Source organism: Balaenoptera physalus (genome assembly GCF_965194825.1).
Source record: "Balaenoptera physalus genome assembly, chromosome: 1".
Classification (NCBI taxonomy): Eukaryota; Metazoa; Chordata; class Mammalia; order Artiodactyla; family Balaenopteridae; genus Balaenoptera; species Balaenoptera physalus.
Genome location: NC_138882.1, coordinates 167,104,585 through 167,120,205, shown reverse-complemented (window position 1 = coordinate 167,120,205; position 15,621 = coordinate 167,104,585). Strand labels below are relative to the sequence as shown.

Below are 15,621 nucleotides of genomic sequence, written 5' to 3'. Positions count from 1 at the left end.
GGAGGGGAGAGAGGATTGATACCCTGATGGTGGCAGCTGCTCTGGGACGCCTCCTTCCTGCGCAGGTCTGGGCTGAGCCAAGCCAAGCGGGGAGTTCCCCCTTGGGCACTTGGTGGGAGGCTGGACCAACGGGGCTGGGAGACTGCTAGGAGGTTCTGGCCCCCTCCCCCATTCAAGACAGTGATGGCTGCTAGGGTGAGGGAGCGCCCGTCCAGGGCACCTGGTGGCAGAGCCAAGAGCTACAGGAATCCTGCGCTGCGTGGCTGGGTGGGAGAGATGGAGACGCGGCGAGGAGGGTAAGAGACGACACAGGCCACGCTGGCTCCAGATCAGGAAGTTTTATTGCTGACATGCAGGAAGAGTCCCCATGTAGTACAAAAATATGACTTTATACAAACTTTTTTGTGACTTTTCCCGTTTTGTTTTTTTACAATAGGACTTCTCTCAGCGTGTGACACCCAGTGAGGGCAGACCCAAACTCCTCTCATTTGCTTTGCCAGAAATTACTCAGACACATGGGCTGACCTTGGAAGGGACCAGTCTGTCTGACAGGCTTTGCAGACCTGGAGGATATTGCTTTGAAAAGGAGGAGAAAGACCACCAGGCAAGCAGGCCCGGAGGGTCTGGGCAGGCTGCCGGACGAGGGGCTCGGGTGAGGCCCTCACGGGAGGACAGTCACAGGGGCTGCGAGCCCTGGGCCGGACTGCATTTCTACTCCTTTAGGAGACTTCTTTTTGAAATAAATATAGAAAAGAGGGCATCCCGCCCCCCCGCCCCCGCCCCTCCCCACCCCAGCACGAGACCCTGGCTCTCAGCAGCTGGACGGCTGAGGCAGGCTGAGCCGGTGCTCAGGGGAGTAAGTGCTGGGCTCAGGCGGGCTCCCACAGACCCACTGAGGCAGAGGCACGAGGCGCCCACGTGCTGGGATGGGGGCATGGGGAGGAAGGGGCGTGGGCGGCCCTGCTACTGCTGGCAAGAGGTGGCCCCATTTTTTCCAGATGGGGAAACTGAGGCACAAGGAGGTTTGGGACCTTGCCCAAGTCACTCACAGTGAGTCAGCTTTTGGGGAGGGGGCAGCTCACACCCTGGGAAACAAGGTCACGCAGGCCTCTGTCACCTCCCCACTGGGGAGAAGGCAGGCAGGAAGGGCCCGAGGGCCCAGGGCTGCCTGGAGGGGAACGCTCCGCTGCTCTGAGGGGCCTGGGGAGGGTAGGCCAGGGGAAGGTCTTTGCTTGGCACTGGGCAGGGCCAAGTCCAGTGTGGGAGAGCGGGAAGGAGGGCATTCTGGTGAGAACAGCGTTTCTGGCAAGACGGGCATCCACTTCAAAATCTCGGCTCAAAAAGGGCAGCAGGGCTGTTCTCAAGCCAGGCTGGGCCCCCCAGTCCCTCCGATTCTCCCCACGAGCCCTGCAGCCCCCAGGAAGGACCCTGGCACCCCTGGTGGTCTGCTGGGAGAGACACCACCTCTATTACGAGGCAGCGGCGGGAGAGGAGATGCCCCCACGGTTCTCTGAACACAGAGGAGTGAGGGGAGTGAGACGACGTGCAAGCAGGGCCGCCTGTTCACAGCTGGCCCAGAGCACCTCTCACCAGCCCCCCACCAGGCACCCTTCCCATCCATGTCGGTGTCACCTCGGTACCACGGTGAGGGGTGGAAGAGGAAACCAGGGCCGATGCGGGTGTACAGCACCTCAGAGAAGCTGAGATGGGAGAGAGAGAACCAAGTGTAGAAAGGCCTCCGCATCACCAGAAACAAGGAGGGACTGGTGGGCTGGAGGTGGAAGGGGACTGGCCAGAAGGGGCTTCTGAGCCTGGGGGCGAGGAGGGGGCCCATCGGGGGCTGTGGACTCCCTGCTGTCCAGCCAGGCTGGGGGCAGGGAGTGGCCATGGGCCGAGCCACCTAGAGATGGGAGAGAAGTTGGTTTCAGTACAAAAATAAATACATTTGAATTCCGCTTAAGATGAGGTGACAGTTTTCCAAAGCTTGGACTGAGGGGCCTGGGGTCAGAAGGGGAGGGAGGAAAACAGACTGCGAGGGGCCTGGGAGGGCAGTGGGGAGCGGGCATTCATGTTGGGAGCCAGCAGCGAGCTGCACTTTCAGCTTATGTGGACTGTGGGGGGCAGCTGCCCCCGGGGGTCAGTGGGTCGGTGGCGGTCGGCCCCCGGGTGGGCGGGCTCCCTCCTCCTCCCTTTCACTCAGTCCAGAGACAGCATGGTTAAAGAGACAGAGGTAGATTAAAACGTCATGATTAAAAGCAGATTAGTTATCTAGGCTTCTCAGATTAAAAAACCAAACAATCAAGCAATCATTCCAAAAGGTAGCTTCGTGGTACCTCTGCTGACCCCATGTGTGACCTGGGCTGTCCCTGCCCCGTCCCCGGTGCGGCCCGGGAGAGAGTTCAGCGCTACGGGGCCCAGCCGGGGAGCCGGGCTGTCGGCTGGGGGCCGGGAAGAGGTGGTGGGTGGTGCCGGTGCCGGTGCCCCTGCCCGAGGCTGCTATTTCCGCAGGTAGCGCTGCGCCAGGATGGCTGCGTCCAAGGGGTTCACGGGCTGCGCGTCGTGGCCCAGCCGTCGCACGGGCGGCACGCTGCCCAGCTGCCGCCTGGGCCCCCAGCTGCGGGCCTCGTGCACGGAGCTCTTCTCCTCGGCCAGCAGCAGCTGCTGCCGCATGTAGTTCTCAAACTCGTACTGGGAGCACTCCTCCGTCACCTTCGCCTGCGCGGCAGAGACAGACCCACAGAGCCCGGCAGAGAGAGGGAGCCCGGCAGAGAGAGGGGGCGAGAGAGGCGGAAACGCAAGAGGGAAGAGCAGGGCAGTGTCAGCTGGCCCGCCTCAGGGGCCTCCCTCCCCAGGCACCACACCCTCAGGCCCGATCTAGTGGCCCAGAGTGTGGGTCTCGGAAGCCCTCCAGCCAACTTGGACCTCACCTTGCTGGCCACCCTGGGTGTCACTCAGACCTGTGATCTCCCATAACTCACTGACCTTGGAAGAGGTCACATTCCCTCAGAAGGCTTAGCGTCCCACCCGCCCCCGTGAAATGGGGCAGTAGTCTCCCCTCACAGAGGCTCTCGAGGGACCGGGGCAGGTCAAGTGGTAAGAGAGCGGCCTGGGGCTGGGGTGCCAGCACCTGGGCAACCCTGTTTCTCCGTCTTGCCCCAGGCTGAGCTCCCTGGGACAGCCCAGGCACAGTCACAGGGACTGAAGTGGGCGGTCCCTGTGCTAATCATCAGAGGGGGAGAGCAGGGCTGTGGAATCAGACTTGGGTTCAAGGCTCAGCCACTACTTCCAAGCTGTGCGACTTTGGGAAAATTACTTCACCTCTCTGAACCCGTTTCCTCTTTAGTGAAATGAGATAAGAACACAGGACACATAGGCCTGTAGTGTGGATTGAATGAGGTGTACTGGGGGGGCACTCACTACGTGCCAGTGATGATTATTTTTAGCTGCTGGACAGCCCTGGGAGCGGGTGGGAGCTGGGGGGCAGGGCCTGGAACTCTCTTCGAGGGCCAGGAGGCTCTGCTGTAGTCCCAGGCTGGCTCCGTCCGGTCCTCCCTGCCAGTGCTTGCTGTGGGACTCCAGGGGGGCCCAGAGAGGGAGGGTCCTTACAGCTTCCCTCCCCGGGCTCGGCCAAGCCCTGCCCTCCAGGACGCACCCTAAGATCACCCGCTAGCTGCCTTGCGCCCTGGTCTCCGCCCCGACCCTGGGCCCAGCACTTTCTCCAGTGCAGGCAACAGGGGAGGAGAGAAAACTGGGAGAAAATGAATCATCTGAAAAACTAAAAGCAGGAAGGGCAAGAGAGAACCCTGTGAGTCAGAGGGGCAGACCAGTGTGACCGTTTAAAGGGCCGGCATATGGCAGAGCCAGGGCCTGGGCAGGAAGAGGAAGCTGAGGGAGGGCCAGGCTGAGCTGCCGTGAGGCCTCCCCACCGTGGGGCCTCCTCCCCGACTGCCTCACAGCCCCTCTGTCAGGCCACGGAACTGCCAGCTGAGCCAGGCCCAAGGCAGGCCCCAGGCAGCTCAGGCTGAGGACTTAGGTCTCTCTTTCCCAGCTCCAAGGGCTGGGGAGAGGCCAAGGAGGCCCTGGCTGGGAAAGGGACCGAGGGGCCCCTGCAGCCCTGCCCAGCCTGCCCTCCCCAACTCACCTCCTGGGAGCTGTCTGCGTTGCTCATTTGGTCGTCGATGTCAGGAACCACCTGCAAAGGCCCGCTCAGAGAGGACAGGGACTGCCTGCAGGGGAGGCCGGGAAGTCAGGCTGGTCCAGGCAGCCCGGGCCCTGCTCCCCCGACAGCCAGGTCCCCGCTGCTCGGAGACTTGGCTGGAATCAACAGACCTGGGATAGGTCCCAGCTCAGCCCCTTCCTGACATGATTGCCTCTGCTTCTCTGGGCCTCAGTTTTCTCTCTCTCTCTCTCCATATATTTTGGCCGTGAGGCTTGTGGGATCTTAGTTCCCTGATGAGGGATTGAACCCAGGCCCTCGACAGTGAAAGCACAGAGTCCTAACCACTGGACTGCCCAGGAATTCCCTCACCCAATAAATGGGGGACAATTTCCACCTCGCAGGCTGTGGTGAGAACTCAGTGAGATAATACCCATCCCATAGTTGGCATGGACTGGCACGCAGGAGATGCTCAACCCTGAGTTCTGCCTGCACCCTCCCAACCCTGCCCATCAGGAGAATCTGGAGATCTGACTCTGCCTGGAGGAGAAGCGGGCCCAACCTCAGGCTACTTTTCTGCGGAGGCAGGACAGTGCCTACAGGTGGGCAGAACCCAGCCTTGCCCCTGCCCACTCACCACGACGCAATGATGGCACTGAGGGCCTCCAGGACGTCGGCAGCAGCCAGGCGCTGCTGGGGGTCGAGGACTAGCAGTTTCCGGATGAGACACACGGTGTTCTCAGAAACCCGTCCGTCCCTGATGCAGGAGAGAGAGAGGGAGAGGCTCAGGCGGGGTGGGCTGGTGCTGGGTCTCGGACCCAGGACTCTAAGCCTCACTGTGTTGTTTCCAGCCCTCAAGCCTGAAGGGCTGGACTCCAGGGAGGGAGGACTCACTCGGGGATGGTGTACTCGGCGGCCTTGATCTTGCGGAAGAGCTCCTGCGGGATGCTGTCGTAGAAGGGGAACTGGCCGTAGAGCATGGTGAAGAGCACCACGCCCAGGGCCCACATGTCGCTCGGCTTGCCCCGGTACGGCCGGCCTGCAGGGCACATGGACACATGCACACTCAGCCCAGGGCTGGTGAAGAACGGCCCTGGCACTCCCTTGGCTTACTGGCTTCGCGCCTGAAGTCCTACCCACAGGACCCCTCCGCCTTGGCACCCTCACTTCCAGTCACCCCCGCCCCGCCATGCTTCCTCCCAGAGCAAGCCGCACGGGCCCAGTCCTTGAGCTTCTGCCATGCTCGTTCCTCCTCCGCTCGGCAGGCTGGTTCCCACTCGTGCTCTGGAGACCCGGCTCCCCAGGGGGGGGTGCTCCGCCTTGGCGTGACCCCTGAGGGGAAGGGGTCACACCTGGCCTTGTGCAGCCCGCCCTCCTGGGCACGTTTCACGCCTCCTCCTCACAGCACCAGCCCTGCTCTACTGACTGCGAGCTCTCGGGCGCTGGTCCGGCCCCTGCAGCAGACAAGCTCTCCCAGGAGCTCTAACCGTCAGGTGACTTTTCCCTGAGCTTTGACTTTTGAAGGAACAGTGAACTTCAAGCTTTCCTTTTGGTAATGACAATGCCAGCTATGGTTTAGTGCGCCAGACACTGGGTTATGGCCTTATTTAATCCCACAGGGACCTAATGAAGTAGGGGCTATTATCATCCTGATTTTATAGATGAGAAAATAGAGGCCCAGAGACATCTGTACCTTTCCCAAGGTCACACAGGTATTAACCAGACTATGAACTGTGAGGGCAAGGCCATGACTGCCATTTCACAGCTTCATGCCTGGTGCTGAGGTCTGTGCTTGGCACACAGAGTCAATGAAAGGCAGACCTGGGATCAAAACCCACTTGAGTCACCCCACTTCATCCTCTTAACAATGTAGGGAGGCAGGACTATTTTCAGCTTTTAACCCACAAGGAGACTGAGGCTCAGAGAGGGGGGTTGAGGGCCAAAGTCACACAGCTGGGTATTCACAAGGCCAGTCCCAGAGCCCAGGTCTCTGGTCTCCCAGTCCAGGTCTCTTTCTGATGCAGGGGGTTCCTCTGTTTCACCCTTCAAGAATGGCATGAGTCTGGAAGAGCCAGAGACAGAGGTCGAGGGCAGCAGGTGGGAGTGACGGCACGTGGAGGCCACCCCAGCCTGGCACTGCTGAGGAGGCCTGACCAGAGGCAGCCCCTCCACCCCCAGGCCTGCATACAGTCACAGACCCCACCTCTGACACAGCTCTGGTCTGTCAACTACAGGGATGCTTTCGGGACTCTCAGGGAGGGTATCCAGGCTGGGCTGGGCTGGTGGGGGAGGGGTGCTCAGGGAGTTGGGATGCACCCCTGGCACCCAGATCTTCTAGCAGAGGCCACAGGGACTCCACCCAAAATCCCCAGGCCTGGAGAGTGGCACCACTGCCCTCTGCAGAGGTAGCCCTGGGAGGGGCCTGATGCTCCAGCAGAAGCCTCAGCTGGGAGAAGGCCTCCAAGGAGATTGCAAATGCTCGTGGCAAGTTAGAGCAGCCTGCTCCACAGGAAGACACGCGACAACTCGGGAAGAGGCTGCTTCTGCCACTGTGGGGAGGGAGGCACATGTGTGAGTGCTGGGGATAATGGGCCCTGTAGACAACCCTGAAACCTTCGCATCGCAGGGATGGGAGCGGATGTGAGCCCTTGGTCCCCGGAGGGATCAGGACAGAGAGAGGGACCCCAATCTGGCAAAGGACAAGCAAGAAAGGAAAGAAAGCCTACGGTGAAACGGAAGCGTGGGCTTGGGCAGGAGGCAGCCCTGGGATCGAGCCTCAGTTTTCTGGTTTACTATTAGCTGTGACTTTGAACAAGAGGTCTGATCTCTCTGAGCCTCAATTTTCTCATCTGTAAAAATTTTACCTCACAGGGTAGCTGTGTGGTTTTATACAGATGATGCCTGTCATATGCTCAGTACAGCACCCAGCACTAATAGTTTATCAGAAGGTGATAGCTACATAATTGACTTATTTTGTGTATTACCTGTCTCAGCCCCACTAGAAAGTCAGCTCACCATCCATGGAGGCAGGATGTTTGTCTGACTGTTGACTGCTGTAACCAAAGTGTCTAGAACAGAGCCTCGTATGTGGCAGGCCCTCGGTAAATACCAGCAGAATGAATGAATGAATGAATGAATGAATAAACAAACAAAGGGAGTATTATCTTTGAAATGCAAGTCTCATCACGGTAGTCTCAGTGAAGACCTCTTCAGCGGCGTCCTCTCGCACTTGAATTAAAGGATGGCGTTTCTCAACAGGGCCTCCATTAGGCCTTGCGTGGCTGGACCCCCATCCACCTCTCTGGCCTCCCCCTGAACTTTCTGAGCAGCAGCCTCAGGGGCCTTCTGTGTTTCCTCAACTATGTGGCGCCACCTCCGCCCAGTCACACCCCTCGTGGGTTCCTATTTATCCTCACAACCTCAGCTCGAACGCCACTTCCCCGGGGAGGGCCTTCAAGCACCCGTTCCTCATACTCACAGAAATCACGTTTCTTTCCTTCCAAGCACTAATCTCAGAGAGTAACTAGTGTAATGATTACCATCTTCTTCCTCCATGGGACCCCAAATTTTGTACCTGGAGGGACAGTACTGGTTTGGGCCACCGATGAAGCCCCAACACCTAGCCCGGGGCACACCCATAGATAGTTTGTTGACTGAATGAATGGCTGCAGAGCCTGGCTGTGTGAGGTCCCAGGGCCTGCTGCCTGGCACCCTGCACATACCGCTGAGCACGTCTGGACTGATGTAGGCGGGGCTCCCCCTCTGGTCCTTCAGCAGGTCCCCCTCGCTCACGAGATGCTTCCCGAGGCAGAAGTTGGTGATGGTTATCCGATGAGTCCTGGGGGCGGGAGGCAGAGGGTGAACAAACCTCGGCGTCTGTACCCACGGGCGCCCCAGCTGTCCCCACCTCTCGTCCAAGGAACAGAGGAATCACACCCACGTCCTTTTCTGCTCCATTGGCCCTCCCGGCCTCCCCGGAGCTGCGTGGGGAGTGCCACTGGGGGTGCTGACACAGGCCAGTCGCCCTTGGTTGCCACCTGCCGAGCTGTCCCCGCAGGGAGCTGAGTCACTCTGACCAGGGGAGCTTCAGGGTGCTCCCCTGAACCTGCGCCCTGGCTGAGTCTTGCGGCTACAGCTTAGGGCTTGGAAGAACTGCAGAGATTTCTGCAATCTCCACACACACAGTATCTATCAGTAGACTGGGAGGAACTGGAGACCTAGCCCGGTTCCCTCATTTGCACAGGAGGAAGACGAAGTCCAGCAGAGTCTTGGAGGCCCTCCTTCCTTCAGTCCCCCAGTGCTGATCCCTTGGGTCCTCACTTTTATTATTATCACAGCATCACCAACAGCACTAAAAACTAATGCTGGGTCTTCCCTGGTGGCGCAGTGGTTGAGAATCCGCCTGCCAATGCAGGGGACACGGGTTCGAGCCCTGGTCCGGGAAGATCCCACATGCCGCGGAGCAACTAAGCCCGTGCGCCACCAACTACCGAGCCTGCGCTCTAGAGCCCGTGAGCCACCACTGCTGAAGTCTGCGTGCTTAGAGCCTGTGCTCCGCGACAAGAGAAGCCACTGCAATGAGAAGCCCGCTCACCACAGCGAAGAGTAGTCCCTACTCGCCGCAACTAGAGAAAGCCTGCACGCAGCAATGAAGACCCAACGCGGCCAAAAAAATAAATAAAATAAAAATAAATTAAAAAAAAAAAAGGAACAGGGAAGAAAGTTTAAACAAAAAAACTAATGCTTAGTAAGTGCAGACCCTGGCTTAAGTGACCGATGGGGACTGTTTTCATTCACCGCTCACAACAGCCTACAAGGGAGACTTTCTCGCCGCCCACTTCACAGATGATGCAATCAGGACACAGAGAAGTGGAGAGACTTGCCCAGGGTCACACAGCTAGTGAAGAGTGGAGCAGGATCCAACCCAGGTCTGTCTGACCTCGGACTCCGCACTCCTGAGTGACACCAGTGGGGTGCCCACTGGGTCCCGGGACAATGCCCAGCACCTGACTTTCCCTTCCGTTCCATCCAAGGTGACTCACCCCTTGTCTTGTACAGCAGACTCTGCACTGCTAGAAAACCACAGATTCCCCATCTGAGAGAGCCGTGGTGAGAGTAGCTTTGGGCTCCGGTCCTTTCTAGGAGGCTCACAACGAGAACAAAAACCGGCCCAGAGAGGACGCCGTACACCACCCCTGGGGACGCAGGGTGAGGGTGCAGAGTTTCCTCGGCCTGTGTCGGGGGGCACAGGGAGGAAGGGCCCCTCTGCTGTGACAGCCGGCTGGCTGGGCGGAGAAGCCTGGGAAGACGGCAGGAAGGGAAGCCCCACCAGGGGCCTCGGGCGGCCTCTCCGTAGAAGAGCCTCCAGGGGGAGAAGAGGTTGGCTCAGAGGCACAGGTGTGTGCGGCTGCGCTCACGAGGCTCCGCGAGCCCTTCAGCTTTCCTGGGGAATTCTGCGGGCAAGGGCTTGGTGCACAACAAAGGCCAGTCTGTCCCAGGCGTTCCAAATGGAAATGCTGGCCCTCGCCCTCCGTACAGGCCTGCCCTGGCAGATGCCACGGAAACCTGCCTGGTGGCCCCCAGGGCAGCTAGAGTCTGAGAAGGCAGGAGAAGGGTCTCGGGCAAGGATCACGTCAAGAAGTGGGCTGCTCCCGCTCAGAACCGCCCACGTCACTGAATACGGCCTGCTCGGGCCTCTTGTCCACGAGGGCCCCACACAGCAGACGCACTGCGTTTTCTCCCCTCGTCAGAGCTGGCCACGGCAGCTGGAGGCCTGAGACGCTGGGAGGAGGACCGCTCAGGGGAGAGTCTGGTGGGCTTGGGAGTCAGATTCCCGGGTTCTAGGCCTGGCTCTGCCACTTCCTGGCTGTGTGATCTCGGTCATGCTATTTAATCTCTGTTAAACCTCAATTTCCTCATCTGTAAAACAGGGAAAACATTAGCACCTAACTCCCAGGGCTGTGTTAGGACTTTACAAGATAAGAAGATAATCCCAGGGAAAGCACTGAATCCAGGGCCTGGCAAATAGTGACTGATTACTAAGGGCCAGCTCGGATGATATCTCATCCTCAGACGGTGGGCACAGCTGGTGGAGGTTACCGGTGGAGACCCCAGGGAACACAGCGTGCTGAGGTCGTGGGTGAGAGGAGCCACACTGTGACGACAGGCCCTGGAGCACACGTGCCCGCGTGCTGGCCTTCCACTCCACTCTGCCAGCAGGACCTGCCAGCCCTCTGCCCGTGGGGCTCGAGAAAAGCTCGGCCGAGACTCTGCTGGGTGGGCGGCATGGCCGGGTTGGAGCCTCTCCCACAGGAAACCACACGGTCAGTTCCCAGCCCTCCAGAAGCCTGGCGATGCTCCCTGCCCGCCACCATTGCCCCAGTCGGCGCGGCGCACAGATCCCTGGGAGTCCAGACCCCCCAGGCTGGTCCTGGCAGGAGAGGCAAGGGCAGCAGGGGTGCAAGGAGGGAGCTCCGCGTCAGGAGGGCCCGCTCAGTGAGTCACTCTTTAGCTATGGCCCTCTGGGCTACCACAGTGTGTCTCCTTTTCTAGGAACTGGGCGTGCAACGTGCCCACGCGGAAAAGAAAGGACGGAGAAAGAACCCACAGCCAACCTCAAAAGGGAATTTCAGATGGCAACCCTTGCCCTTTATCCATGGCAGGGGAACTTGCTGTAGCAGCTGCCTTGCAAACCCTTCTCCCTGTTTCCCTCCCTGGGAGCGCTCCGTCCTGCTGGGAGTCTCCAGCTCGTCTGCTGCCTCTCCAGCTGGACTTAGGGCCTGGCCTGATGGGCAGGAAGGGGCTGGAGCTCCTCCAGGTCCACCCTTGACTTCGCAAGGATGAAAGCGAGGCCCCAAGAGGGGAGGGGTGCGCGCGTGGACACATGGGAGCAGGCACTGGGCGGCCAGCGTGGGTCCCTGCAGCACCCCCGGCGCCTTCCTGGCACCCGTGACTCAAGTGAGAGGTGGCCAGAACCTCTGTCTGCCCAAGACAGACAGGGGATTATAGGGTTAAAGGATGTGCAGCCAAGACCCAGGGTCTGAATGAGGTGTGGGTGCTCTGCAATCCCAGGGAAACACACCCATGCGTGCACATGCACGCACACAGACACAGACACAGACACACACACGCATGGACACTCCCGGAAGAGCTGCCATAGCTACACCGGCGTTACTCAAGAAGGTGTCACCTTCCGACTACATTCCCAGAACCTAGGGGGGCCTGGAGAAGTGGGAGCCAGAAGCTAAGCCACCACAGAGACAAAGAGGCCTGGGGTGCTGGCCTGGTTAGCGGTGCAGGAGCCCCTGATGGTGCATGCCCATAAGCACCCTCGGGACGCTCACTTAGAGCCAATGAATGGCTGCACGGAAGCCTGGGAGACCATGGGCTCTGCAGCCAGACGGACTTTGTGAACAGTGAGCCTGCAGCCCAGAGTGGGATGGTGACTGGCCCAACATCCCACGGAAGGCCAGGGCCCGAGCCTCCCGACATGAAGACAATATGCTCTCAGGGCCAGGATGGTCTGCACCTTCTGACACCTCTCCTTGTGCAGTTCAGAGCTGGGGCCGGGGTGCCTCGGGACCTGGCCACTGGCATCCTCGTCGGCCACTCACCACACTGCAGGCCTCATCTCCAGAGGGAGCGAGCATACAGGCCTTGCAGGCCCGGCTGGCTAGCACAGGGTGCGCTTATGAGGGCCAGTCTCTGCAGGAAGGCATAATCATCTCTGCTTTCACAGATGAGGACACGGAAGTTCAGAGGAGTGCTTGGTACCACAGCAGCTTCTCAATACATGAACGGCTTAATCAACAGGTGAATAATCAAAGGAACGAGTGCTCACGGTCTCAAGGGTAATTAAGAGGCAGTGCTGTGCTGTCAGCCAGGTCTGACCCCCAGGGCCCACTCCTCCCTGGCTTTCCTAACTCTCTCTCGGCCGGTCAAGCGTTCAAGCAGCCCTGGAACTCCTGTTTCCTGCCCTCCTCCCCGTGCAGCACGACAGGGCCAGGTTTTAACCACTTCACTTTTCTCAGGCAGGCAAATCTTTACTCATCCTTCACGAACTGACTGAGATGGCCAGAGTCTCTGCCCGCTCCGCCCTCTGCACGTTGGCCCTCGTACAGTGACAGCTGCCCTCCGGTCGCCCCAAGCGGCAAGCTCCGGGAGGCTGTCTGCGGCTCCAGTGCCGGGCGGGGCTGGGGACGCGCCGAGTGCGGAGGGGCGGCAGCACCCTCCCAGTGGCATCTCGGGCTGGCACTGAAGGGTCTGGTGCCCCATGCCCCTCCCCAGAGCTCCTTTTCCTGTGACCAGTGTGGCTTTGGCCACTTCACAGGGATAGTGGGCCCAGGCCCCTCCAGCGCGGGCAACCACGTTATGGAACAAATCCCCCACCACACCACTTCTGCCATGAGGCGTGTGCTGCCTGCCATTTGCAAGCCCTCCGACCCACTTTAACACCGGGAGGTGAGAGAGAGGTGAGGGTGAGAGGCTCAGGGAGAGCGGGTGAGGGAGGTGTGCCCTTCCCGGCCCTGCATTTCTAGTATCTTGGTGACACACAGGGTGGGCTCTCCTCCCATCGGTCCTGGGACCCTGCATGTTGGTGTCCCTCTACCATTGCCCCAGATCACTCAGAAGGGGCCCAGACCCTCTGCCTGAGTGGGGTGACAGCCTGAGGCAGGAGCCTCATGTGATCTCCCTCTGCCACTGGCTCACCGAGGGTGCTGGGGTGAGCTGCCCAGATCCCCTCCAATATCAAGGTGCTCCCTCCCTGCTGCTGGGAATGTCGGCTTCTGACCACTCACAGCTGTGTCCTTTTCCAGGAAGTCCTCTCAGCCAAAGGAAGCTGCCTTGCCCAAAGCTATGCCCCCGGGAGCAGCCTGCATTCAGTGGCTGGTCACAGTCGGGATACAGGGCCGTGTGCCCCCGGACTTGATTTGGGGCATCTGAAGGGCCACCTGGCTTTCCAGGCTGAGGCCCTGTCGTGACTGCCCAGAGTTTAACTTCTCCCTCAGCCCAATCCTGCCCCCTTCTCCCTGAGAACGCGCCTCAGTAAACTTCCTGCACGTACATCTCAGTCTGTTTCCTGGGAACCTGATCCACGACAAAGCCTTGTTTTGCTCATCTGTCATTCTGTCACCTATTGGTCTATTTTTTATAGTCATTTACTGTGCACCCACTGGGCATGACAAATGAATGGACCAGGGGGACTGCTGAAGTCCTTCCCAGAGCTCCCCTTCTGTGGCCTTTAAGGCTCCCCTTCTTAGCAAGCACCATATTCCCATGTGGCAAAAGACAGAAGCAAGCATCCCATCCCCTGGCCCCATGAGTCAGAATCCCCATGGGGACGCTGCAGGGCTCTGGGTAGTTGCAGCACGTAGCCTGTCCCAACCCCGAGGTTACATCACGAAAGAAGAAAAGCGAAGCTTACCTCTTATTAAGCACCATGTTCCCAAGCTTCAGGTCTCTGTGCACAATGTTTTTCTGGAAAACAACAGGCACATGGTTTGCACTGTGAAGAGGAGAGCCAGGGTCGGGCCCAGCCTGTAAGAGGTGGGCTCTCCAGGTGTTGGGGAAGACATGTCTCTTTAGGCTTGGGCCTTGACTTGCAAGCCAGACAGATCCGGACCACTTAGGGCCTCGTTAACCACGCGGATGAACTAGGTAACATGCGAGCCCAGGCAGTCTCTGCCCCACACAGGGTGTTTACCCCAGTTCTTTCTCCCCTTAGGGCAGCAGCCAATGGAGAAAACCACTCCTCTCTCTGCCTCTACCAAACATCCCACCAAAAAACCAAGAACCAAAAAAGCAACCAAAAAATCCCAAGCACCTGCCTAGATCTGGGGTCAGAGGTGAATTCTCATGGTTCTGATGACCAAGTACTGCAGGCTTGGCCCGCAGAAGCTGTGTGTCTGGAGGAGGCCCAGGCTCTCCTAACCTGTGCCTCGGGGTTCCCGACACCCCCAGCCCTAGGAAAAGCTCAGAGACAGGCTGTGGCTGCACCCAGTGGGTATCTCCCGCTTAGCCTCTCGACTGCTGAGGCATTTCTGCACAGGGCTCTGCTGGGCTGCCCGCACCTCCCCAGGGCCGTGGGCTGAGGCCTGTAGCACCGTGTCCTCAGGTGTGCGTGTCATCCGGCCACTTTCCTTCTGGATGTTCCCAGCTGCAAAGCACACCGGGTGAGGGCGGGACAGAGCTGCTTCCGCTGAGCAGCAGCAAGAAGGGCGGCTTTCCATGGAGAGAAGGTGGGAGCCGCAGGGGCGGAGCCTCACCTGGTGCAGGGCCTCCACCACGCGCACCACGTCGTAGAAGATGACCACGGTCTCCCGCTCGCTGAGCCTCTTCTCCTTGATGACGTAGTGCTGCAGGTTGATCAGGTCGGCGGTCTTGTCACTGAAGTCGTGTGCGCAGAGGCAGTCGAGGACGAGGCAGATGCGTTTCTTCATTTTCTTAACCATTCGGCTGGATTCTGCGTCCTCAACAATTTCACAGGTGCGGTCCTGGGAGGAAGGGGGCAGACCAGGGCTTGGCTGTGGGCCCACCAGGGCCAGGGCCAGGGGCTTGGGGCTCTCCTCTGGAGCCTGGAACAAGCCTGCATGTGTGAGAGCAGCAGAGGCCTGAGATCTGGGCAGCGTGGCCCATGGGCCGCTCAGCACTGCCCTGCTTCCCCCCGTGCCAGGCCCAGCCAGTGGCTCAGGTTGAAGCAGCTCAGGTTCAGACTTCATGCTTTGATCCTACTGCAAAGCGTTTGGATCAGGGCTGGGCACTGAAAGTCAAAGGGCCCTCTGAGCTCAGTGTGCAGGCAGCACACTCAGGGCTCCGGGGCATCCTCCCCTCCTGGCACTCCCAGGGATGCTAGCAATGACCGATGTAAACGTCCTTCCTGCGTCCAAGACGGGGGAAGCTAAGCGTTGTGCGTGTCCAAGACAACTGCTGTCACGTGGACGCAGGACTTCTGGGCAGCCGTGTAATGGTGGTTAAGAGTATGGCTCTGGCCCCTGACGGCTGAGTTCAGGCCCTGGCTCCACCTTGTCCTAGCTGCAGGACCTGGGGCGGCTCACCTAAACTCTCCAACCCTGGTACCTCGTGTGCGAAAGGGAGCCAGCAACCCCTACCTCACAGGTTGCTGAGAGAAAAGACAACCATGCCAAGTGCTTAGTAAGCACCTGGACTCAGTATCGGTAAGCCAGGGCTCGGTAAGCGGGCACCACTACCAACCCCAAGGTTGGTAGTTCTGGACCCATTTTCCTTGCTGAAAAGGTATTTCGAGTAAGAGAAAACACAGGTGCAACATGAGGACTTTGACCCTCCCAGCTTGAGGAGGCCCTTGGTGCCAGCCCCAGCCGACTGGGGGACTCCTGGGGACTGAACGCCACGTTTCTCCTCACGAGCAGGATCACACCTCTCATCCCCTCTTCCCCAGAGGCCCAGCACAGTGTCTGGCACAGAGAGGACCCTAGACATACCTCTAA

The 15,621-nt window shown here is 59.4% G+C and overlaps 1 protein-coding gene across 6 annotated transcripts in view; it reads right to left on the bottom strand.

Annotated features, from left to right (window-relative positions):
* Positions 1–323: 323 nt before the first annotated feature.
* STK40 (serine/threonine kinase 40) overlaps positions 324–15,621 on the bottom strand; it is a 37,784-nt gene continuing 22,486 nt past the window's right edge. For 5 of the 6 annotated variants that reach the window (XM_082422163.1, XM_082422164.1, XM_082422162.1 and 2 more), the window contains 7 exons: positions 14,422–14,649; positions 13,581–13,633; positions 7,879–7,994; positions 5,051–5,195; positions 4,794–4,913; positions 4,142–4,226; positions 324–2,715 (listed from right to left, as the gene is read on the bottom strand). In XM_082422163.1, coding sequence (XP_082278289.1) covers positions 2,497–2,715; positions 4,142–4,226; positions 4,794–4,913; positions 5,051–5,195; positions 7,879–7,994; positions 13,581–13,633; positions 14,422–14,649 — 966 coding nt within the window. In that variant the 3' untranslated portion in view covers positions 324–2,496. The remainder of the gene's footprint in view (positions 2,716–4,141; positions 4,227–4,793; positions 4,914–5,050; positions 5,196–7,878; positions 7,995–13,580; positions 13,634–14,421; positions 14,650–15,621) is intronic. The other variant, XR_014252747.1, reaches the window with a different exon arrangement.